This window comes from Populus nigra, chromosome 7 (genome assembly GCF_951802175.1).
Source record: "Populus nigra chromosome 7, ddPopNigr1.1, whole genome shotgun sequence".
NCBI lineage: Eukaryota > Viridiplantae > Streptophyta > Magnoliopsida > Malpighiales > Salicaceae > Populus > Populus nigra.
The window spans coordinates 4,361,121-4,376,681 of NC_084858.1; the positions used below are offsets into that span (position 1 = coordinate 4,361,121).

A 15,561-nucleotide genomic window follows, 5' to 3' on the forward strand; every position below is an offset into this window, starting at 1 on the left:
ATCTGTTCTTTTTCTATATTCCAAAATTATTTTTAGGGTCGCCGCGATGTCGGGTGCGACATTAGGTATTCCTCACCTTAACCCTCTTTCTTATTCCTTGTTTTTTGTTAGAAAAATGAATTCTAAAAGAATTAGATCTGACCCTAGGCGTATGATGTTACTTTCTTTGGTGGTGAGTTTAGCTTCCAACCAAAATTTAGAGGAAGCAGTAGGGGATAAGGGTCTATTAGATTGGGCTTTATAGCTAGAAGGGGTGAAAATCCAACGTTTATATCTAAAAAAGGGAAGGTAGTTTCTAACATCAAAGAAGTCCTTCCTCTAATACCTTTAGAGACTCTCGGGATAGATAAAGGATGCCTCAAGCCCCTGAGGACAATGCACCTAGCACCCTGGCCATAAATGAGGTGGCCTTTGTTAATCGTTTGCGTCCAAGAGAGTACATGGCTAAATTGCCTTTCAGAGATGACAGAATTAGCCAACTAACGTTGTCCAACCCCTAAGAGTACTTTGAAAACATTCCCCCTAAATGTATGTATGGGTTGGGGTATACCTTCTCTCTTTAAGGGTTTTTTAGGGAAGATTTTTGGTATTACAGGTTAGGTCTAGTCCAGCTTCATCCCAACAAATGGATCATTTTATCTGTTTTTGACAAGTTTCTCAAGATTGTTAGAATCATACCTACTGTAAATATCTTTTGGACTTGTCATAACTTAATTGGTGGCACTGGTAGTGACAATAATGTTCATTAGTTCTTTACCTTCATAAACAACCTCATTGGATCCATGAAAGGAACCTTACATGGCAAATCTACACACGTCAAGAAGTGGAGAGGGAGATGGCTAATAGTAAGATATAATAGAACAATCATCCATATAGATATGATGCAAAAAGTCTAGGGTTATGCCTGCAACTAAAGAGTACCTCCTTATGAGGTGAACAATAAGCCTCGTTTAAGCTCGAATAAGGAAAAAAAACATGTGTTATGTTTGCCTCAAACTCAACCAATTATGATCTTAATAAAATAGGCAAAGGTCATCAACAATCCTTGTTGCAAAGTATGCAGCTTTTTTATCTCTTGTTTTTATACATTTAAATATTCATTTCTGACCTTAGTTTTGTGTAAGGTTAAAATTTGAATGAGAAAAAGAAACTTCAACAAAGTTTGCAAAAGAGAGCTTATCTGCATCAAAGAGGGGATCTCCATCTCTTAACTTGAATGGATTAAGGATTGGATAAGAGATGAAAAACGATCCTATCAACATAGATAGGTTTTTAATTCTTAAGAAAATAATGGTGAGAGTCGTTATTCACATGGAAATGAAGGTCAAAGATAGTAGGGGAAGCCGTTATCCCCTGACTGGGGGTTAATCGAAGCTAACCCTCCTAAAATGATTGTAGGTGCTGCTCCTTATTTCAATAGAAAAAGGGTTTCCACCCTTATGAATTTTAGCATTGTAGCCTTAGTTGTAGATACCTCTCTCATCATTGCATTGTCAATGCCTTTACCCCTGATTTTAACTACAAAGGCCTCTTTAGCTGCTGAGACTTCTACCAAAGGTGTTTTTCTAGGAGCTAGACAGTTTAGGTTAGAGGATGTTTTTGCTAACCTTATCCTTAGTCGAGCCTCCCTACTTTTTCCCTACTTTGATCGAGGAGGAAAGGCAATCCATAGAGGTTATCCTAGGTAAGAAGTCTAGCTTCAAGGAGGATGATCTAGAGGTGTTGAAACACCTGAAGAGGCTTTTAACGATTCCTTCAAACATCTTAATAATGTATTATGAGAGCTATAACTGTTATTTGGATATTACTAGACAAATGGCTTTTTATGTAAGAAGCTCTCTTATTTGATCTTATTATTTTAGTTTATCACTACTATTTCTAACAATCATTTGTCTTTAGTACATTGTCATGATGTGCGCTCAATTTAAGAGGTGTTGGATGGTTGGGAGTTAAGTGAAGAAAGCTATTAACAAGCACAAGGCATATCATAATGTCCTTCAAAGGTTAAGAGATAAGAAGGTTGTAGTGGAGGTTGAGCCGAGGAACCTCAAGATAGCTTATACAAGTTTGAAGGATGATATGAGACGCCAGGTCTTTCAGCTTAGCTTTATTAAAAAAGAGATATATCTGGCTTATAATGAAATGGACTCCCTGAAGTAGGGGATGAAAAAGATGAGAGAATCCTAGGATGCTCTAGGGTTGAGTTTTTTGCTGCTATAGAAGAAGTTCAAAACTCTCATATGAAGTTATAGGCTCTTAAAAAATCTTCTATGGAGTTCTAAGAGTTTTTTAGAGGGTCTACAACACTAAATGAGACAGTTAGGGCCAAGATTTTTCTTGTCATGTCCAACCTATATTTCTTGAACTCTTGAAAATCATAGGGAGTATCTTGCATATAGCATCACTATCTTGGATGACAAGCTCTAGATTGCTACCTACATTTTGGACATGTTCTTATGGATCTATTAGATTATCATAATTATCCAAAGTCATCTTCAAGGAGATATATTCTTTAAGGATGAGCGTGTGCAAGACTCATCTAGATAAATATGATATTTTTATCTCATGAGGATTATAGACATTTTCTTAAATGTATCTACTAGCTAAATTTCTTTCAGGTTGTTGCTAATAAGCTTTGGGAAGCTGGAAGAATGGCATGGTTAATAACTGACTTTTATCTTGTGTTGGACAAATGGATCACGTCTAGAGTGACCACTTATTAGATAGCTTCACATAGATAAGAACAACCTTTAGAGGGATTAGGAGATTGTTAGGGTGGAAATCTCTCCATGTTATTTTGCCTAACCTCCTCTAGATAACAATTATATCTTGGTCGAAAGGATAACTAATGGTTGGGAAGTTGGGATTGAAAGTGCTACATCATATGCTAAGATTTATTGGTATGGCAAGGTTTTTTGTTGCCCCTGGGTTGCCAATATAGCTTGAGTAAGAGCTTGCACTTGGTTGATGAGTTGCTGAAACTTTGATGGAGCAGATGTGGCAGCAAAGTAGGAAGGTCTATGACGCGTTTCATCCCAAGTGTATCTTGATTGTCTGACATTGATAATGATTAGGATGCTAAAAATCAATTCTAAAATAACAGTTGATGGCTTTTTTATTACGTTCCTACAAACAGTGTTAATTGATGATGTTCTCAAATCCATTATGCTTAGGAATGAAATTTTTTTTAATGTTTGGATAGTGGATAATCATATGTTCATATCAAAATTCTTTTCTCTAGAGCTTAGGAAGAAAATGGTTGGTGGTGGAAAAGCCAACACCTGTAAAATAACCTATTTTGGTGGAGTTTTAGGACCCTCAGATGATAAAATTGATGACATTTTTGTACAAGATTATATTAAATTAAAGAATGAGCTTTAAATTCTAAGAACAAGAATGTTTGTTCTTGTTTTTTGTATGATAAATGTTATGAGAATTAAAGTACGAATACTTAGAGAATAGAAAATGTGAACCTTTTACCTAAGTGGTTCAAGGGGTATTTATATTCCTTAAACCTTGTCATGTTGTTGGAATGGAGGGGTTGGATAGTCATTTCCTCCAGTTAGCATTAATGAGCAATAAATATCTCTTATACAACATTAAATGAGAGACAAATATCTCTTACACCATATTAATAAGGGATAAATATTCATTACACAATATTAATGGCGATGGAAATATAATAGGCTCTTATACACCTAGGAATGTAGAGAGATAAATATCTCTGACATTAGCATTTTAAGTTAAAAGTCAAAATAATAAACAAATAAAGCCTTATGTTCCAATATAGAGCCTATAATGGTCGTTAGACCCATACCCACTTAGACTTGGTATAATACTAAGCTCACGGGTGGTAGGTCTGATAACTTGTCAGACTTATATCTGCTTAGGCTCGTCATGTAGCTAAAACTAGGGATATTGGGTTTGGAAGCTTACCAAACCCACATTTGTTTGGGTTTAGTGTTTAACTGAACTCATGGATGTTGGTTCTCGCAACTCGTAAGACCTATATATACTTGAGCTTAGCACGCAGCTGAACCCAAAAATATTGGGTCTGGCAACTCGACAGACCATATGTACATAGGCTCAACGCGTAGCTAAACCCAATAACGTTGGGTCTAGTAGATTGCGAGACACATGTGGCTCAGCACTTCATTCAATCTGAGGGCATTGAGCTTAAAAGTAAGGCGGTCTCATGTCTTCTAAGCCTCGCATTTTGTCAAACACAAAGATGTTGGGTTATCATCTTATCTTTAGCCCTTTAAACATGAATTTAGGTTAAAAATTAAAATCTTAAAATATATTGATCCATTACATAGCTACGGTGAACCTAAAAAAATACTTAAAAGAGCATGTCAGGTAGATTATTATGGGACAACAATAGGTACGGGTTGGATATTAAGGGGTTATTTGAGAGTATGATAAATGTTTTTTTTTAATATTTTTTTCTTAAAAATATATCAAAATAAATTATTTAAATATAAGGTTAATTTCTTAAAAAACACTAGAGGAAAAACCAAATAATTTGTGGTGTTGAAGGCATGTTATCGTGCTGCATGGTGCATCCCCGTAAAGAATGCATAAGGCAAAGTAAAAAATTTTAATTTTTAATATTAATACAAAAAAATAATTAGAAAAACCAAATAATTTGTGGTGTTGAAGGCATGTTATCGTGCTGCATGGTGCATCCCCGTAAAGAATGCATAAGGCAAAGTAAAAAATTTTAATTTTTAATATTAATACAAAAAAATAATTTAAAGTAAAAAAATAAATTTTTTTAATTTTTTTAAAAAGTAAATAAATAGGCTATTACATCAAGAAAAACAAATGTTTTAGTTTTGTTAGTAAAAAAGTACGAAATAAAAAAGTTCAAACCACTTTTAGAAAAACAATATGGTTTAAAAATAATAACAAATAATATTTATGATTGGTAAATTGTAATTTTAAAAAAAGTAGATAGAAACAAATTTAGAAGCTATTTAACATTTAAATTTAAAAAATATTAAATTTTACTCTTACACAAAATAAATGTTATGTTGTTATACTAACTTTACACTACAAAACTAAATGCTCTATTTTTATATAAATTAAGAGTTTGACATAAGGTAAGATTAAAATTGTTTTGAAAAGATAAAAAAAATTATATGGTTTATTTATAAAAAAAATATTTATATTTTTTATTTATAAAAAAATATTTTTATTATTAATAAATATTTTTTTAATAGATGCATGTGATATTTTAAAATGTTTTTGTTGGAAACAAAACAATTCCTGGAAACAAATTATTTTTTAAAAGTTTTGTGCAACATCAATATATATATGCACACTGTATTCTTAACATTGTTGAGAATATGGGAATCTCAATCACTTTGTTAGGATCAAGGTTGTCAATTCCGTTTCGGTAGGTGTTTCGTTTTTTCAATTGGAACGGAATGTTTCAGTTTCGGAGTGTTTCGGCGTGCCGTTTCGGGGTTGTACTATTCATATATATATATATATATATATATATATATATATATATATATATATATATATATATATATATATTCAACAAACATAATTCAAATTCAAGATAAATTAATTATAAATTATACAATACAAACACAATGCCAAACAAATATAATTTCAAAATTTAAAATATTTCTAAATAGTCAAGAATAAATAGATCTTTAACTTAAAGTAATTCAACTTAAACAAAATATCAAAATATTATGAAAGTAAAATGTTTTAACACAAATATTTTAAATATAAAGTTGGTCAATGTTATTAAGGCTAATGAAATCTAAAGCATCCCTTGTTTTGCTCAAATTCCTACAAAGTATAAACATGAAAAAAACAACATGAATATAAACCATATATATTAGTGATAAATCTAATTTTAAAAAATTAATATCATTGTTAATGAAAATAGTAATAATAATTTTCAATGTTATTATTAATATCATTGTTATAGAAAATAGTAATAAAAAAGAGATTTTTATAATTGGGTGGTTTAATTTGATTCAATGGCTTTTCAAGAGCGGAACGGAACATGTGGAATGGAACCGGAACGTTTCGGGTGGAATTTAGCCGAAAAATCCGGAACGGACCGAGATTTAAAATGAGATGAAATTTGTTCCGTTTTGTTCCGTTTTTTGAATTGGTATGGAATGTTTCGGCCATTCCAGACGGAACGGAACGGAATTGACAACCTTGGTTAGGATTACGAAAAAAATAATAAAAATAAAAAAATAAAAAAATAAAAACCTTTCCCTAATCTTGAGATGAGACCATGTGTAACTGTAGCCCACTATAACAAAAAAGAATCTGATCTAGCTCAGCCCATGGAGAGAAACTAGCTACTTACTTGCATGCGTGCAGGTGCAACAGTAAATAGCCCATACAAGTTGGATCGGCGACTAGCTCGCTCGTCCGACAAAAGTGATAGACAGCTCCTTACTGAGATGAGCCCAGGGAAGGGAACAACCTTAGCCCAACAGACGAAGTTTTCACCGAAGGTTAGTCCACAAAATAAATTGACTTTATTTTGAAATTAAAAATGTTAAACCGGTCAAAACTTTACATCCCTTCTCTGTTCCTTGGATAATATTAACACAATCAATTTAATTATTATATGAGTTATCCTTAGTCACAATTTTATAATTTTTTTAGTTAATAAGATGGGATTGCAAGTTTTTTAATCACGCATTATTTAAATTGCATAGAAGGAAAAGAAAAGGAGTGTGAATATTCGAGTTATATTGTGTGTACCTCAACTAATTTTATAAATTCTAATTTTATATTGTGTGTACCTCAACTAATTTTATAAATTCTAAAATTAATAATTATATAAATTTTTAATAATCATCGTATTAACCATCATATTTGAATACAGAATACAGTGTAAGCAATTTTGAGTTGCTCGGAGGGTGTCGTTGTCAATCTTCTAGCAATATTTTCCAAGTGCATGCACCAGAGGAAACCTTATTTTCAATGGTGATTAGCGGCAAGCAATCACCAACTTTCCGACCTGTTTAAAGCAACCCCATGAATGGATTATTCTCTTTTTTCTCGAGCATATCCTCTGCTTTTCAATCTCCATCGTTGAAAAGGCAAAACGATTTGGTTTCTAGAGTTGAATATTCAACGGGTGCAGTGACATATTTCGTTGCATTTTATTTACATGTTCAAGTGTGATAATAGCTATAAAGAAAAATAAATAATTTTTATTTTAGGAATGAATTAATTTAATTAATTAATTAATTATACATAATACCTCCTAGCACGTTATTCTTTTAATTTAACTAAAAATTTATATTTTAAAATTTTACAGACATATTAGTCTATAGAATTTTAAATTATATAAATATTTTATAGAGATGTTTCTTTAAATTTTTATAGATACATTGATTTGAAAAAAAAATTATTTTTTAATTTTATATTGAAAGAAATCAATTAGAAAATAATCTTCTTCTTTCTTTATTTTTCCTCTTCAAACTTTTTATTTATGTTTATGAAACAAAACATAAATTTTTAAAAAATTTATAAAAATCATTGTCTATAAATTTTAAGAATTTATTATATACTGAAAATATACTTTTTTAACTCTACAATAAGAGCTCCTCATATGTCTTCTCGTCTCCATAAATTTCCAACCCACGAACAGTGGTCAATGCGACATTATCTTAATTTTTTTCGTTCCTAATCAACTAATGTTTATCATATCCTAAAGAGTAGCAGGGCAACATCTACTGATGATTCACAGCAAAAGTCATGCACATGAAGGCGGAAGTCTAGACACCTAAAAAGCCGTCGTGGACTGTTCATCTCTTTATTGTTTAATATCAATCATGTAGCAGTGTAGATTAGATAAAAATCGGCAGCCACCGTTATTGAATAAGTCCAGCTAGTATTTATTAAGAAAAGACCCAAGTATTAATTGGCCATGGTTCCCCTTTATATATATACACCAGTGCTCTAACAAGCTTGCCATCCAACAAAATCCCAAACACAAATCCAGAAAATGAAGATTTGGGTCTTCTCAGTTTTCTCTCTATTACTGTCCCGTTTCCTAGGAGTCTCAGCTGAGCAATGTGGAAGGCAGGCTGGGGGTGCCCTTTGTCCGGGAGGTCAATGTTGTAGCCAATTTGGTTGGTGTGGCAACACTGATGCTTACTGCGGTAGCGGCTGTCAAAGCCAATGTGGTGGTAGTGGCGGTGGAGGAGACCTTACTAGTATCATCTCAAGAGAAAAGTTCAACGAGATGCTCAAACATAGAAATGATGGCGGATGCCCGGCAAAGGGATTTTACACTTACGATGCTTTCATCTCAGCCGCCAAGGCCTTCCCTGGCTTTGGCACTACTGGTGATGTTGCCACTCGTAAAAGGGAGATTGCTGCTTTCTTCGGCCAGACCTCTCATGAAACTACTGGTTCGTTTAATCATGATTAATCACCTTAATTTATATATTTATTCGATACCAAAACGCTAGCACAACTTTACCTCAAACAGATCATAATATAATCATTACTTCATTTGATGAATGTATGTTATATATAGGAGGATGGCAAACTGCACCTGATGGCCCATACGCTTGGGGATATTGTTACGTGAGGGAACAAAATCCAGGATCTTACTGTGCTCCAAGCTCCACATATCCATGTGCTAGTGGCAAGCAATATTACGGCCGAGGTCCTATGCAACTTTCATGGTATATAAGTCCGATTATTATTTTGCAGATATTTTTTCTTCATCGATGAGTTTGTATGGGCATCCATCAAATCAGATTTAATGCAATATTTATTTTTTAATTGACCACGAATTTGCACTTAAGTAATTTTATTATTTTAATTTGATAAATGTGACACAGGAACTACAACTACGGGCAATGTGGAAGAGCCATAGGGGTGGATCTATTAAACAATCCTGACCTTGTTGCAACTGATCCAGTAATCTCCTTCAAGACAGCAATTTGGTTTTGGATGACACCACAGTCTCCAAAGCCCTCATGCCACAATGTCATCACGGGAAGATGGTCACCTTCTGGTGCTGATTCGGCAGCTGGCCGGGTTCCAGGCTATGGTGTGTTAACAAACATCATCAATGGCGGGCTTGAATGCGGTAAGGGGTGGAAGCAACAAGTGGAGGATCGTATTGGGTTCTACAAGAGGTACTGTGATATCCTCGGAGTTGGCTATGGAAGTAATCTTGACTGCTACAACCAAAGACCATTTGGAAATGGACTTCTGGACTTGGTTGACACCATGTGATTTGGCGACATAATTTCTGTACGATGAAATTAAAAATAAATAAACAAGAAGTTGCCTGTTCTGAATAAAAACAATATATGTGTGATTTCATGAGCTTTCCTCAAGTTACCGATAATTTAAATTTTAATGATTTTAAAAACAATGGTCTGAATTTATCTAATAACATGTTGAGGCCTTTGAGTCCAGAATTATATTTTGTATTCTCATTTCTGGGCCTCCCTGGTTATCCTCAACCAGAGCCGCACACTCCTCGGACTATGTTTGTGTTGGCCTCGAAGATGTATATTTGATACATGGTGATTCAAAATGACAATAACATTAGAAAATAAAAGAAGCTTATGCATTCCTACAAGCTCATGAACAAGATTGTGAGATTATATTGGATTAAACTATCCCATTTACTGGATGATTGATCGTCACTGCAAGATGATTGGGAAACTTAAAGAGTCCTCCGGTCAGTCAATGCCTGTGCTTCATGGACACTGGTATTTTTCTCTTTATTGTCCTTCTTCCTGCTAGGAATCTCAGCTGAGCAATGTGCTTAGGAGGTCAATGTCTTTCTCTTTATTCTTTTTAACTAATTTCAAGGGACAAAAATACGAGAGAAGTCCAGACTCCAAACAAAAAATATCGATCGTTACCAAAAACCCAAAAAAAAAAAACGATATTGGCCCATGAACATCTAGACATAAATAATAATTTTGGCCCGCTGGTGACCTGGCCCATACCATAAAATCATAGCCCAAGTAATCATCATTGTAAAGAACCAACATCTCGGCCCATCTACATGATGCAATGACATTCCACTTCACAAAAGGGAGTATTTGAGGATTGATTATTCAGAGCAATGGTAAATCAAATTCTTAATTAAGTAGTTCATTAACAAAGATAAGCTATATGCTTCGAATACATATTTAACTCACAGTTATTGCCACCCTCTTAAGCACTCATCTTGAAGATTCTTACTTGCTGAGCTAGGTGGGGCAATAGTTGATAATTAGGATGTGAAAGAAGTTATCTACAAAACAAAAATTTTGAGTTTAATACCCGTATTAGAAATTCAAAATGTCTGCATAAGGGATCAAATTTTGAAGCCAGGGACTATTTAGGGACCAAATTGGATCTTGGTTCCACTCCATGCTCAATTTGCTGGGAACTTGGAGCTCTGGTAACTTGTCCGTCCCCATGGGTAATTGAAGACTTGGCCCTTTAATCTCCCTTGGCTTTTCATATCTAATAATGTCATCTTCTATCTCTTTCTTGAAAACCAAGTGTTGCGAAGGCAATTCTGGTGGGACTGGATCTTCTGGCTGACTGCAAAATGACATGGTGTCCAAAGATGATGATGGAGATGCATGAATTGTCTTCATTTCTTCTTCCATTGCTGCCCTTTGCTCTAGAACTTTCAACGAAGTTGCCTTCCTATATATCTTGCACAATACTATGTCCTGCATTCGATATCAGAAAATTAAGACAGGTACAGGCACTATCGAATAAAGTTAAGATCATTATATCAGATTTTTTTTTTTTAAAAAAAAAAAGGTGTTCATTCTTCTAACACTAATTAACACATTTCTTTGTCAACAGAAAAAAAAAAAAAAAAAAAGAGGTTCCCAAGAAAATTCAAACACAGCAAGTACTTTATAATAAAATGGAATTGAATGGTTTTAACTATAGTGATGAGATGTTGTTTCTCTAAAATGACAACAATTCTGTGAAGTTTCTTGACAACATGCATGCCTAGGATATCAGAATTAGCCTAACAATTATGTTAAGGGGTGTTTTTTTAAAACTAGTTCTAATTTCCTTTTGCCTGTTCTTTTAAATTATGAAGTGATGATATGTGTAAATAATTTGCATTGACTTAATAATCTCCCACCAAAAGTAAGAAATTAACGCAAGAACTTCCTTTAATATCAAGAGTTAATAAGAAAAAACAAAGGTAACATTAATTAATATATAGAAAGTACCTTGGGCAGGGGGCTTGAATATTCAGGCAGGCGATACTCGTTCATCACCCAATCGGTCTTGGACCCTCTCGGTGCTCTTCCCTTATAGAAAACAAGAGTCTTTCTAAATCCGATCATTCTCTTCGGGTCCGATAAGCTCACGATTTTCCTATCAGAACCAGTAGCCTTCCAGAATCCATTTTGTGTGGTCCTATTAGGCCTTCCTCCGTTGCCATGTTTCCTATCTCGAGGCACAAAAAAATACCACTCCCTCTCCCCAACCTTTGACAAACCTGTTAACACAACAACATTAACTTTGATGTAAGCATGCATGATTAAACTAGCTGTGTCGTAACATGAACCAGGATTTTATTAGAAGGGTGCGAGCAATATACATATACCTGGCAACTCCGAAGGATCATGACGATAGATGTTGAGGTAGCCAATAACATCTAGACGCATTTTTCTACCGAAAACCATATTTTTGAGGTAGAAATCAAGAAGTTCCTCTTCAGTTGGATGGAAACGGAAGCCTGGAAGATCAAGCTGTAATGGCATTTCATCCATGGTATAATATTGGCAGACAGTACTCTATAGTGGTTAGTGACTAGTGTGTGTGTATGGTAGTAGTTTAGCTAGCTATTCTCGATATGAAATTGAAAATGTAGCTATATGGACACTGATTTCTTACAAGGTTATTTATAAGGGTAAGATATGTTGGTGATTTTTTTATTTTATTTTTTTTTTGGTGATTTTTTTGGTTGATAGAGAGAGCATCAAAGCAAGACCTAGTCAGAAAGATAAATTTGGAAATACGTGGGAAGCTAGGATGATGCATCAATGGTGGAACCCACACGGTTTATCGTCATAAAGTCACCACTGACTAATACCATTGTGAAGGGGACTCTCATGACAGGTCGGTCTTTGGTATCTTGCTTGACCGATTTTTCTATGTTCTTCGGGTTTTGGACTTTTACTTGGAAATTACAGGCAAGGATTTTATTTTTTATTTTTTATTTTTTATTTTTTTCCAAAAGATGTGTGATCCAAATGATTTGATTTTTGAACCAAACATTTGCTTGTAAATTTCAGATTTCAAATGTTATGGTCAGCCAGTCTTTCTTCCCTCTTCAGTTTGGTAGTAACATACTGAATTGGTCATAGAAACTAGATCTTTTGCCTCCTGAATATTACTTGGATTCGTGCATTGAAAAGTATAGCAAACTCCTAGCTACTTTTCTGGTTTTCTGGATTCAAATTCTTTTACTATATTGCCAGTACGATTATGGCCGTATTGATTTTCTACGTAGAGATTTGTCCAGAAGCGTGCCTAGTTATTTTTTTATGCTGTCATGATATAGCTCTTTCTTAGTTACTTTTTTATTGGAATATTCTTACTTAATTAGTATTTGATTTTTTAATATAATAATAATAAGTAGTACGTTGAGATAATAATGGTGATTTAAATAGTTAATAAATAATAATAAAAATATAAATCATTTTTTTCAATTGATTGTAGTTTTCACAGTATAAGCCCTGTAAATTTCAATATTAACTCATGCATCAGTATGAATAATGAAATTATAACTTTAATTTATTTGTCACTTTTAGATTTCAAAATAGTATCATGATATCATCATTTATTCTCCCCTAGCTATCTAACCCGTGCAGAGCTTCGCTGCGATTTTTTTTTTTTCAGGCTAGTGTAATGTAATTTTTTATATTAAAAGATTTAAAATATAAATCAAAAAGTTTATATAAGAATCCAATTAAATTAATTAATTAATAATCATCTACATAAATTTAAAAAATCATTAAAAATAACCAAACAAAAAAAAATAAATATAGATTAAGATATTCAATCACACAAAATGAAACATTCACTCGATTATGTTCACTGAACTTATTTATTTAAATAAAAAAGATAAATTCACACCGTAAAAAATAGGTGATCTAAAATATAAACACAAATAAAAATGACTGAATAAACTCACACAGTAAAAAAAATATTAAGTAACGATGAACACATAAGAAACATTATTTAAAAAAGAATGTTTTTTTATTTTAAAAAATAAAGTTCATTTGTATAAAAATATATATATAGATGAATTAGAATAATATCTTGAAAATCAAACACAAACAAAACAATTTTTAAAAAAACTTATATTCTAAAAAGGCATGCAAAACTCGTGACCTAAGGTCATGAGACCAAAATAAACTCATAAAAACATTGAAAAAAATCACAAAAGTTATATTTAAAAAAAAAGACTAATGTGGAACAATAAGATTGCATAAAAGAGAATCTCTAACAAGTCAAATGTCGAGAAATGAAATCACGGAAAAAAAAATTAATCACAGAAAATGATCTAAAAAAATAAGGGTGAAAAATAAAAAAACAATAATAAAAAGGCAAACAAAAATTTTTAATTAGAGAGTTAAATTGAATTGAAAATAGCTTTAATAAGTGGAAAAGAAAATCAAAAGAATGAGGGTTTAATTAGAAAAAATAAAATAACAAAAAATTTGATTGAATGATGAAATTAAAAACTAAAAAAAATTAACAAAAAGACCAAGGTAAAAAATTAAAAAATAAAAGAATAAGAACCAAAATGAAAAAAAATATAAGAAATTATAATTTAAGGACTAAATTGAAAAAAAAACATCTATAAAAGAAAATAAAAAATGAGGATTGAAATTGAAAAAAAAAAAACAATCATGCATTTTATCTCGAATGAGAGAAAAAACAAGGGAGGAAAAACAACTGTTTGAGACAATCAGACCACCATAAACTGTAATGTGTCACACCTCTGTAAGAGGACACAACGGAGAATCCAAAGAGATTGCGGAATGTCAAGCTTAATCATTGGATGGTGTCACATGCACTGCCTGAATGGCGTGTGCTGAGCACGCACCATCAACTTTTCTTTTTAAAAAATAAAAAGTCAACATGAAAAATATCAAAACACCTTATAATTGTGATTAATTACCCTAAAAGTCGATGTTAAATTAAAAAAATACCTCCAAATACAAGCCTTATTTTTGTGTCTTCCAAGGCCAAAAACATAATATAATAATACATAAATAATGAAAAAACCAAAAATACTCTTGTACAACAACTCAACAACTTTTTGATAACGAGATAAATAAATATTTTTATTATTTAAAATTTTATGAAAAATTAAAAAAAAAAACCATTAGTCAATATCTCTAAGTTTTGTTAACTCTAGGGTAAAAGAGCATGTTTATTGTGCAAAAAATAGAAAAGACCTAAACACCCCGAACATTTTTTTTATAACAAATAGGCCACTAGAAAAAACCAAAGCACCCTCACCCTCCGGACTTCTTTTTTCTCCATTAAAGGACAAATATATAATTTCAATTTAACAATATACAGTAAACCGTGTTTATGGCTACAGTGAAAAACTCCCACCCTATAATGTTTCGGTTAATATAACTAATAAAAGGTGTTTTTAGATAAATAATTGAATATATATTATATCAAAAGCTACACGTGATTAAGTTTCATTATGCACACACACATTTTGTTGTGGATTTCCACACAAAATATTACTATTTTGCCCTAGATATGAAAACTCATTTAGCATAGTCTTAGGAGTAAGAATGTCTTTTTAAAAATATCATGGTTGCCTTAGTTTTTTTATCCTACTTCATTTTGTTTTTTTTGTATTTGTTTTCTAAGAGATTTTTCAATCATTTTAAAAATAACATGGGTCGTCATGGTTTTTTATTGTTTTTATTAAATTCAGTTTTTTTAAAAGAAATTTTATTTTTAAATTAAATTAAATTGATTGATTTCATCCGCTAGTTTTTCAGGTGTAAAGCTTTTAAATTGAATCCAGATCGAGAATTTAACAGAATATAGGTTTGATATATTTAACCTGAATTTACAAGGTTCATTTGGGATTGCTGGTTATATTTTTATTTTTTTTGTTTTTTTTTCAACTTCATCCTCAAGCATTCTTTTTATTTATTTTCTATAGGATTTATTTGTCTTTTAAAATAAAAAGGTTGCCTCAGGGATTTTGTTTTTGTCTTTGTTGAATTTAGCTTTTTTAAAAGGAGTTTTGTTTTTTGATTGAATTAAATTTATTGATTTCATCCTCCATCATTTAATTGTATGGGTGTTGAGTTTACATTGGCAAAAAATTAACTTAGCCCGCAACGTAACTCGAGCCATCCATCTAGTAACTTATTATAATTAGCATATACATGCTCTCAATCATTATTTTAAACTCGACCTGATTTGACAGGGTTAAACCATGACTCATGATCTTGAGCTAAAGTTGAACCAGGTTTTAATAAAAATAGAAGGAGAATTGACTTGGAATGACCCGATCTAAAA

At 32.2% G+C, this 15,561-nt stretch overlaps 2 protein-coding genes across 2 annotated transcripts; one reads left to right on the forward strand and one right to left on the reverse strand.

The window, feature by feature from the left end:
- Positions 1-7,954: 7,954 nt before the first annotated feature.
- On the forward strand, positions 7,955-9,323 carry LOC133698676 (probable inactive chitinase-like protein LaCIC). The gene is made up of 3 exons (XM_062121692.1): positions 7,955-8,411; positions 8,540-8,690; positions 8,850-9,323. Exons 1-3 carry the CDS (start codon positions 8,003-8,005, stop codon positions 9,247-9,249), a joined length of 960 nt encoding a protein of 319 aa, XP_061977676.1. The 5' UTR covers positions 7,955-8,002; the 3' UTR covers positions 9,250-9,323.
- A 761-nt stretch (positions 9,324-10,084) lies between these two features.
- Positions 10,085-11,878, reverse strand: LOC133698677 (NAC domain-containing protein 6-like). The gene is made up of 3 exons (XM_062121693.1): positions 11,600-11,878; positions 11,220-11,491; positions 10,085-10,697 (listed from the first exon to the last, which is right to left on the reverse strand). The coding sequence occupies exons 1-3, from the start codon at positions 11,763-11,765 to the stop codon at positions 10,302-10,304; spliced, it is 834 nt and encodes a 277-aa protein (XP_061977677.1). The 5' UTR covers positions 11,766-11,878; the 3' UTR covers positions 10,085-10,301.
- Between the last annotated feature and the right edge of the window lie 3,683 nt (positions 11,879-15,561).